Here is a 10,843-nt window from a genome sequence, read left to right as displayed (position 1 = left end):
CCTCTCCTCCTCTCTGTCTCCTCATCCCAGGCTCATACTCAGCTGCTGGGCATTGAGGGGACATTTGTCCTGGATGACCTTAATTGACCAACAATACGCTGCTGTGTGTGTGTGTGTGTGTGTGTGTGTGTGTGTGTGTGTGTGTGTGTGTGTGTGTCTGCTGCTGCTGTGGGACCAGTGTTCTCCTCTGCCCTCCACTCCTCACTGCCTCATTACACAGAGAGACAGGTCCTTGTTATTGTTGTTGTTGTTGAAGAGTGTGTGTGTGTTGTGTGTGTGTGTGTGTGTGTGTGTGTGTGTGTGTGTGTGTGTGTGTGTGCGTATGGAGGCTCGGTGGCCTAGTTCTGCTCGCATCCCCAGAGTTTCCTGTCGTGAGTGAGGGAGGCAGGGTGAGGCGCGGCTGGACAGATGGTCTGGCTGACGGGCCGTCCTCCGAGTCCTCCCTGCTTTCTGCTCCGCCTCCTCTCTCCCTCCTCTCTCTCTCTCTCCCTCTCTCTCTCCCTCTCTCTCTCTCTCTCTCTCTCCCTCTCTCTCTCTCTCTCTCTCTCTCTCCCTCTCTCTCTCTCTCTCTCTCTCTCTCTCTCCCTCCTCTCCCTCCTCTCTCCCTCTCCCTCTCTCTCCCCCTCTCTCTCTCTCTCCCTCTCTCTCTTTCTCTCTCTCCCTCTCTCTCCCTCTCTCTTTCTCTCTCTCTCTCTCTCTTTCTTACACTCCTGCTGTCTCTCTCCCACTCCTCTCTCCTCTCCCTGACTCCGAACCCAACTTTCCTGAGGAACTCTTTGTCTCTCTTGCGGTATCTCTTTATCTGTCCTGGCTCGATTCCAGCCTCAGCTAGCAGCTGTGTGTGTGTGTGTGTGTGTGTGTGTGTGTGTGTGTGTGTGTGTGTGTGTGTGTGTGTGTGTGTGTGTGTGTGTGTGTGTGTGTGTGTGTGTGTGTGTGAACGGGGTGAAAGAGAGGCCAATCGTAAGCGCTCTGGATCAAAGCGCTATACAAGTTCAGTCCATTTACCTTTTATTTATCTCTCATTCTAATCTACTCATTCCTAAAACTCTCTCAGCCCTCCCCCCTCTCTCCCTCCCCCCTCTCTCCCTCCCCCCCCTCTCATCCCTCCCCCCTCTCTCCCTCCCCCCCTCTCTCCCTCCCCCCCTCTCTCCCTATCTGACCTTCTACTTCTCTTTTCTGTCTTTCATCTTGCTCCCTCTCTCCCAACCCTCTTCTGTGACTCATCCCACCCACCTCCCCTGCCCCTGCCTCCATCATCCTGTCTTTCTGTTTCTCTTTTTCTCTCCCTCTCTCTCTCCTCTCCTCTCCCTCTCTCTCTTCTCTCCCTCTCTCTCTCCTCTCTTCTCTCCTCTCCTCTCCCTCTCTCTCTCTCCCTCTCTCTTCTCTTCTCTTCTCTTCCCTTCTCTTCTCTTCTCTTCTCTTCTCTTCTCTTCTCTTCTCTTCTCTTCTCTTCTCTTCTCTTCTCTTCTCTTCTCTTCTCTTCTCTTCTCTCCCTCTCTTCTCCCTCTCTCTCTCCCTCTCTCTCCCTCTCTCTTCTCTTCTCTCCCTCTCTCCCTCTCTCTTCTCTTCTCTCCCTCTCTCTCTCTCTCTATCTTCTCTTCTCTCCCTCTCTCTTCTCCCTTTCTCTCTCTCTCTCTCTCTTCTCTCCCTCTCTCTTGCTCTCTATCTTCTCTTCTCTCCCTCTCTCTCTCTTCTCCCTCTCTCTCTCCCTCTCTCCCTTCTCCCTCTCTCTCTCTCTCTCTCCCTCTCTCTCCTCTCCCTCTCTCTCTTCTCTTCACTCCCTCTCTCTCTCTCTCTCTCTCTCTCTCTCTCTCTATCTTCTCTTCTCTCCCCCTCTCTCTCTTCTCCCTCCCTCTCCCTCTCTCTCTCTCTCTCCCTCTCTCTCTCTTCTCTCCCTCTCTCTCTCTCCTCCCTCTCTCTCTCTCTCCCTCTCTCTCCTCTCCCTCTCTAGCTGGAGGTTTCTCACCATTAGAATGGGTGGTAGGAACAGGACATGCTGTTCGCGCGTAAGATGCCCACTGTGGTGTGTGTGTGTGTGTGTGTGTGTGTGTGTGTGTGTAGCAGCAGCAGGGGTGGGCTAGGTCTCTTTAAAGACCCCTCATTCACATCCATCAACACTAATTGCTCTGTGCTGAACTTGTCTCCTAGGCCACCACAAACCCCTCACACACACACACACACACACACACACACACACACACACACACACACACACACACACACACACACACACACACACCCCTCTATATCTCCTCCATGTGGCGCAAACACTCTTTTATATCTGCTTTATCTGTGTGCTACACGCACTCCTGAGTCCTGTTGGCTGCATCCTCTTTCTACTATACTAGCTACGGCCGTTGCCAGGTTTTTAATGGTTGCCAGGTTTTCAGTGGTTGCCAGGTTGTTATAGCACTCTTGGCAACGAAGGCAGGATCGGAGAGACATTATTTTCTTGTTATGATCATCTTAGAGGCTTGTTGTCTCTTGATCTGTCAGTGGTTAGCACATCCCTCGTTCATCTGGTGACCTAGCCAGCCGGTCACTCATAATGACAGAGCGCTTAGCAGCTATCATGGACTGGATGTCATACAGTACAGCTACCAATCAAATCAATCAATCAAAGCTTTATTTGTATAGCGCATTTCATACCCAGAGGCAACACAATGCGCTTTACAGAGAACAAGGGAGGTGGGCATACGACCCACCCCTACATATTCCAGAGGGAAGCAAAAAAACAGTAATCACCCAGGGGCCAGATAAGTGAGCTGTAAAAATTCTTCCCTGACCCCTCTCAACAAGGCGATGGAGCAAGCTCCAGGAGTATGTTTGTCTACCGGCTAAGAACATTTATAAAGCAATACATTACATTAAATTACATTTCAGAGTAAGAGAGGCTAAAAAAGCATCATAGGAGAGAGGACATCCTACGGACATGCTACGACATCTGCAGCAGACACGAGGGTATCTATCGGACTCCGGGAGGTCTGCTGGTGACAGAGGGGCATCCAGTGGACCTGGTTAGAAGATAGGAGGGAGAGAGAGAGGCACTAGGGAGAGGGGAGGCAGAACAGGGTTAGTAGCACACATAGCCTATCCTATCAGTAGCACATAGAGCCTATCCTCCAGCTTCAGCCCGACAGAGCTGATATTCTTATTATACTTTAGGACCTGAGAGCTTTTTAGATTTTCTTCTCTTTAGCAGTAAGTCTGACTCAACGGATGATGGTTTTGGGGATAGGACTTGTCATTCATTTATTACTGCCCAATCGGAGGTGCCGATTCACGCGGTCGGCCAATCGGTGGAGACGGAATTCTCCCAGACTACGTGAAACAACGACAACAACCTAGCAACCACTCTACCGCAGACGACTGTGATTGAATGAAAGAAATACAGCGAAAAACCATTCCGCAAACGTTTTGTTTTGTAATATGTCTTGCCTTCTGTGTATGTTTTATACTGTATTTTATTTTATGATCGTATGTGTTGATACTGTATTTTCTCTTCTAACTGCTGTACTTCTATTTCCGTTCTCATCATACAGAGCTTTGTAACCCCGGTTTTGAACAGCGCTTTTATAAATAAAACGTACTTACTGTACATGGCTTGCTAATGCACTCACCCGCACCCTAACGCCCTCGACCGCTCACTAACACCCCCCCCCCCCCCCCCCTCGTGTCCCAGGTGCGAGCCATGCGCCTGTCCTTCGTAGGCGAGCTGGGTTGGGAGCTGCACATCCCCAAGGACTCCTGTCTGCCCGTCTACCAGGCCGTCATGGCGGCCGGCGCCAAGCACGGCATCTGCAACGCAGGCTACAGAGCCATCGACTCCCTCAGCATCGAGAAAGGTACAGAGGAGGAGCCAGAAACTAACTAGAGCTGACTCAGTCCTGTCTTCCCTCTGCGTCTAGTGTACTAGTTCTGATAACCCGAGTCTAGTGTACTAGTTCTGATAACCTGAGTCTAGTGTACTAGTTCTGATAACCCGAGTCTAGTGTACTAGTTCTGATAACCTGAGTCTAGTGTACTAGTTCTGATAACCCCAGTCTAGTGTACTAGTTCTGATAACCTGAGTCTAGTGTACTAGTTCTGATAACCCGAGTCTAGTGTACTAGTTCTGATAACCCAAGTCTAGTGTACTAGTTCTGATAACCCTAGTGTAGTGTACTAGTTCTGATAACCCTAGTCTAGTGTACTAGTTCTGATAACCCGAGTCTAGTGTACTAGTTCTGATAACCTGAGTCTAGTGTACTAGTTCTGATAACCCCAGTCTAGTGTACTAGTTCTGATAACCCTATTCTAGTGTACTAGTTCTGATAACCCTAGTCTAGCGTACTAGTTCTGATAACCCGAGTCTAGTGTACTAGTTCTGATAACCCTCGGAGCAAACGATCTCTGATTGGCCGTCAGGCTGTGTTCACGGAAATGCGGTGGTGAAAATGTTCTACAGACACACACATATACTGTACACACACGCACACACACACACACACACACACACACACACACACACACACACACACACACACACGTGTCTGTAGAGTTGTTGTTTAGCTCTCTAGCTCACCAACATCTTAATCGTATCCCTCCTCATCCTCCTCCTCCTCCTCCTCCTCCTCCCCCTCATCCCCCTCCCCCTCTTCCTCCAGGGTACCGGCACTGGCACGCTGACCTGCGACCTGATGACACGCCCCTGGAGGCGGGGCTGGCGTTCACCTGTAAGATGAAGAGCTCCATCCCCTTCCTGGGCCGCGCCGCTCTGGAGCGCCAGAAGGCCGAGGGACTGAGGAGACGCATCGTCTGCTTCACCATCCACGAGTACGTACGCACGCCACGTACACGCAGACGCACGCCACGAACACGTAGACGCACGCCACGGACACGTAGACGCACGCCATGGACACGTAGACACGCCACAGACATGTAGACACGCCACGGACATGTAGACACGCCACGGACATGTAGACACACCACGGACATGTAGACGCACGCCACGGACATGTAGACGCACGCCACAAACATGTAGACGCACGCCACGGACACGCAGACGCACGCCCCGGACACGCAGACGCACGCCACTGACATGTAGAGACACGCCACGGACACGTAGACGCACGCCACGGACACGTAGAGACACGCCACGGACATGTAGACACGCCACGGACATGTAGACACGCCACGGACATGTAGAGACACGCCACGGACACGTAGACGCACGCCACAAACACGTAGACACGCCACAAACACGTCTCACGACCTCACTATCCACAAGTACGTAGAAACACTCCTCATGATATCATCGACGCGTCATACTTCTCATGACCTCACTATCGTCGAGTACATAGGGACACGCCACAAACACGTCTCACGGCGGCATCAACTCTTCGTTTCCGTGACGGTGGATAAAGATACAATTTAGATTTGTTAAGAAATAATTCGGTTCTGTGGAGGGTCATTTAGAAAAATCATGGTCAATTGTGTACATTTTGTTTCTGTACCTCAGTTAAACACGTTAGCTGTGTTCGGAATCGCTCCCTATTCACTATATAGTGCACTATATAGGGCGTCAGCCATTTTGTTTGTAGTGTCCGAATTCTCCACGGAATTTTCGTTCCGTATATAGTCCACTATTTATTACCCACAATTCACCTTGATTTGCAGGGAACATTTTCTCCGTTCCCTAGGTAGTTCACTACATGGTGAACCCTATATAGGGAATAGGGAGTGAGGGAACGAGGGAGCGATTCTGAACACAGCTGTTTGGTGTGAGGTAGTCTGACCCCCTGCTGTGGTGGCTCGTCCTCACAGGAAGGTGCCCATGTTTGGCCTGGAGGCCATCTTCCGTGACGGCGTTCCCGTTGGTCACATACGGCGTTCCGACTACGGCTTCTTCATCGACAAGACCATGGGATACGGATACATACGCAAACCCGACGGAGGAGTGGTGAGTAGAACCTAGCTCTGCTCTACTCTGCTCTACTCTGCTCTACTCTACTCTACTCTACTCTACTCTGCTCTACTCTGCTCTGCTCTGCTCTGCTCTACTCTACTCTACTCTGCTCTGCTCTGCTCTACTCTACTCTACTCTACTCTGCTCTGCTCTGCTCTACTCTACTCTACTCTACTCTACTCTACTCTGCTCTACTCTACTCTACTCTACTCTGCTCTACTCTACTCTACTCTACTCTGCTCTACTCTGCTCTGCTCTACTCTACTCTACTCTGCTCTACTCTACTCTACTCTACTCTGCTCTGCTCTACTCTACTCTGCTCTACTCTACTCTGCTCTGCTCTGCTCTGCTCTGCTCTACTCTGCTCTACTCTACTCTGCTCTACTACTCTACTCTACTCTACTCTGCTCTGCTCTGCTCTGCTCTACTCTACTCTACTCTACTCTGCTCTACTCTGCTCTACTCTACTCTACTCTGCTCTGCTCTACTCTACTCTACTCTACTCTACTCTGCTCTACTCTACTCTGTTCTACTCTACTCTACTCTACTCTACTCTGTGAACAAACAATAGTTTAATAGATTAATTGATAATAACGTCCCACGCTGGACTGCGCTTTGCTCGCTTCATTTTTGTGTCTTCTTCTGCTGTGTCGTTGAAATTTCCCGGCATCCCAATTAGCCTTCGCTACATGGCGGTGCCCTCATGTGCAGTCAGACCTTAAATCATGATTACATTTCACGCAACTCCCGTTGATAAAGTTCGTAAAAATAAAAAAAGTTCCATTCCATTAACAAGCAATTAATTGAGTAACCAAATCTTACTTGAGTAAATTCTTATCGGCAATTAATTAATAGTTGATTAACTCTTAACATCCCTAGTACCTATGTGTCTTTACCTGGCAAAAGAGTCCTGGGCAATATTCCTTGCGCTCTAATGACCGTTACCTACTTTCAGTCCCAAATGTCCGCACAGAACTTGGGGGAAAAGGCATTTGCTTACGTGGCCCCCATGGAACAATCTGGAGAATGTCTTGCAACTTGATCGCCTAGTTTCCTTAAATTAGTTTAAATCTCGATTGAAGAACGTAGAGACAGCTTCTATAAGCTGTGAGTGCTTTTGATTCTGTCCGATGAACTGGGATTTAAAATGTTACAGGTTTACTCTTTTTAAGTCTGCAGGATGAGAGCAGGAATCTATAGGTTCCATTGCTGTCATCATGCATTTCCTGCCAGATTCCCAGCACTAATTATGTCATATTCCCCACACTAATGATGTCATATTCCCTACACTAATGATGTCATATTCCCCACACTAATGATGTCATATTCCCAACACTAATGATGTCATATTCCCAGCACTAATGATGTCATATTCCCCACACTAATGATGTCATATTCCCAGCACTAATGATGTCATATTCCCAACACTAATGATGTCATATTCCCAGCACTAATGATGTCATATTCCCCACACTAATGATGTCATATTCCCAGCACTAATAATGTCATATTCCCAGCACTAATGATGTCATATTCCCAACACTAATGATGTCATATTCCCCACACTAATGATGTCATATTCCCAGCACTAATGATGTCATATTCCCCACACTAATGATGTCATATTCCCCGCACTAATGATGTCATATTCCCAGCACTAATAATGTCATATTCCCCACACTAATGATGTCATATTCCCCGCACTAATGATGTCATATTCCCCACACTAATGATGTCATATTCCCAGCACTAATGATGTCATATTCCCCACACTAATGATGTCATATTCCCCACACTAATGATGTCATATTCCCAGCACTAATGATGTCATATTCCCCACACTAATGATGTCATATTCCCCGCACTAATGATGTCATATTCCCAGCACTAATAATGTCATATTCCCAGCACTAATAATGTCATATTCCCAACACTAATAATGTCATATTCCCAGCACTAATAATGTCATATTCCCAGCACTAATAATGTCATATTCCCCACACTAATAATGTCATATTCCCATCACTAATGATGTCATATATCCCCGCACTAATGATGTCATATTCCCAGCACTAATAATGTCATATTCCCATCACTAATGATGTCATATATCCCCGCACTAATGATGTCATACTACCAACACTAATTATGTCATATTCCCAGGACAAATTATTGGGATATTTATTATGAGGTTGGGCATTCTGAAACTGGATGTCTTGATAATTAATTCGGATGGCTGACAAATTATTAGAATCAAATTATCCCGGCCAAGGATTGGGCCAATAGGAGGCGTGTGTTTGTCTGTGACCCTGCGCTGCGTCCTGGACTGCAAGGTCATTGGCTAAAGCCAGCAGGCAGTGAGGTCACTGCTTGTGTAAGGCCCGTGCTCAGTCCCGCCTCCAGATAATTTCCAGAGATTTAATTAGCCGGAGCCAGGGGAGAGGCGAGCTGTGAGCGAATGAGGAGGCTCGTTTGACATTGAGACGTGAATGAACCAGCCACGATGAGGCCATTCTTCCATGAGGCCTCTCTCATTGAGTTTTCATTAGATGAGTGGAAACTCAGACCAGCTAAGACGAACTGAAAGATCCCTTCTCCAGGAGTGGATGTTCTAGTGTGCTAGTGTGCTAGTGTGCTAGTGTGCTAGTGTGCTAGTGTGCGTCAGAAGGGATTGAGGGAGCACACTTCTTCTCTCAGGGGCCTAATGTGAGGATTAATGTGTCCTGCTACTCTCTCTCTCTCATTCTCTGTACTGTAGATCTCTCTCTCTGTGCCTCATCTGTTCTCTCTCTCCTTCCTTATCTTTCTCTCCATTCTCCCTCCTGACACGTCTCTCTCTTACCCCCCCCCCTCTCCTGACGCGTCTCTCTTACCTCTCCCCCCTCTCCTGACGCGTCTCTCTCTTACCCTCCCCTCTCTCCTGACGCGTCTCTCTCTTACCCCCCCCCCTCTCCTGACACGTCTCTCTCTTACCCCCCCCCTCTCCTGACGCGTCTCTCTTACCTCTCCCCCCTCTCCTGACGCGTCTCTCTCTTACCCTCCCCTCTCTCCTGACGCGTCTCTCTCTTACCCTCCCCTCTCTCCTGACGTGTCTCTCTCTTACCTCTCCCCTCTCTCCTGACGTGTCTCTCTCTTACCTCTCCCTCCTCTCCATTAGGTGACCGCTGACTTCATCAAGAGTGGGAAGTTCACGCTGGAGAGGATGGGCGTGGTCTACGAGGCCAAGGCACACCTCAAGTCGCCCTTTGACCCCGAGAACAAGCGCGTGAAGGGTTTCTACCCCGAGGAGGACCTCAGCGGCGCGTGCAAGGCACGCATGTGAAACAAACGCACCCTGCACACAGTGGGTTATCTCGGTGTGAGTGGAAGGCTGTTTGTTTTATATGCCCTCCCCTCCCAATCTCTCCTCCCGGAGGGGTGTTCTAGAAAGCGGGATCAATAAGTTAGCCACCTAACATTCCATAAAACACAGTAGGACCCCACTTATCCGAACCCAACGGGACCGAAGGTCGTTCGTATCTCTGAAATGTCCGGATGACTGAAACTTATGTTAAAATGCACCAAATTCAATAAGTGGTACTTGTTTCATATAGACTCTTAAAAGACCGATAAATACCCTGAATTACTTGTGAAAATGCATCAAAATTGCAATCAAATAGCCAACTAAACTCATATAGCCTAGCCTATAATAGACCTACAGTAGCCTAGAATAAAATAACCGAATTTCCACTTGAGTGCGTGCTTTGATCAAATACAGTACTTTATTCTCAAATGAGGCCTAAGCTGCATCGATAGGCTACTGTATTCGCAGAACAAAATGGTATAGCCTAAAAGCAAGCCATCATTAGAACAATTAGAGCAAATGATAATCAATCAATAAATAAATGAAATGACAGACAAGTTGTCGTGTCTTAGGCTATTGTAGTCTAAAAGAAAGTCTCTAAAACAACCGATGTAGGCTAACGTGGCCTAGGCTGTAGGCTAACATTTAACAAATACAGTAGGTCTAGTAGGCTAATCCACATGCTCACAACACGTCTGTGTTCCTGAAGTCCATTAACTGGGAACGAATAATGACTCGATGCCTCTGCTTCAGGTTGCTGATGCGCTTTCTGGCTACCAAGGAATGCAGCTCTCGCAGCAGACTCGTTTGCGTTTTGCGTTCTACATTAAAGAAACAAAGAAATGAAACGTGACAGTAGGCTACAGCTTACAGGCAACATGTAGGTCTACATACAGTTCTGTTTTTATTCACAGAAGGGTACAGTACTGTAATGAAAATCCCACCAGTAACCAGATAGCAGGCTAAAAAAAAAAAAAAGTTTTTTAAGCCTGTCCGGTAGACCGGGAGGTTCGGATCTCTGAAGTTCGGATGAGTGGGGTCCTACTGTACTGTGAAAACAAATAAGGATCATTTAGTTCTCAGACACCAGAACTAACCCTATTATGAAATGTTTATATTCTTAATAATCATATGAGATACATTGTATCTGATCAGCTAGCTGGCTCATTTAGGAATCCTGCTTGGTAGAGCTCCCTCCTGGTCTCCCATGTAGGAGAGACATGTTTGAGGTTTATATGTGTTTATATGCCCTTGTCTGAGGGTTAGAGGGGATGTACGTTTGTACAGTAGATATATGTTTAGATCTTACATCTCTTGGTGCCAATGGAGGAGGGTAGAGTACAGTATCTCTCTCCTGTCTAAGTCTTAAACCATCTCTGAAGTCTGATGTTCCTGTGAGGCTAGTGGTTTTCAACCAGGTATTATATTAAAAGTGACGTACAAGGTTTTTAAGGTTTTACAACAAACAAAAATGACATTAAATGAAAATACAATCAAATATGACTGTGATAAACATTTTATTCCTCAATTATGTCCTATACAATACTATTTAG

The 10,843-nt window shown here is 47.5% G+C and overlaps 1 protein-coding gene across 1 annotated transcript in view; it reads left to right on the top strand.

Moving 5' to 3' along the window:
• Positions 1-10,843, top strand: part of sardh (sarcosine dehydrogenase) — a 24,599-nt gene that overhangs the window by 12,910 nt on the left and 846 nt on the right. Inside the window, exons 8-11 of the mRNA XM_084455623.1 lie at positions 3,683-3,845; positions 4,647-4,815; positions 5,806-5,941; positions 9,105-10,843. The exon at positions 9,105-10,843 is cut by the window's right edge and continues 846 nt beyond it. Of these exons, the coding sequence (XP_084311749.1) occupies positions 3,683-3,845; positions 4,647-4,815; positions 5,806-5,941; positions 9,105-9,269 (633 nt within the window). The 3' untranslated portion in view covers positions 9,270-10,843. The remainder of the gene's footprint in view (positions 1-3,682; positions 3,846-4,646; positions 4,816-5,805; positions 5,942-9,104) is intronic.

This window comes from Borostomias antarcticus (assembly GCF_949987555.1).
Source record: "Borostomias antarcticus genome assembly, chromosome: 2".
Classification (NCBI taxonomy): Eukaryota; Metazoa; Chordata; class Actinopteri; order Stomiiformes; family Stomiidae; genus Borostomias; species Borostomias antarcticus.
The sequence above is the reverse complement of the archived record's forward strand: the minus strand, read 5'-3'. Positions and strand labels throughout refer to the sequence as shown.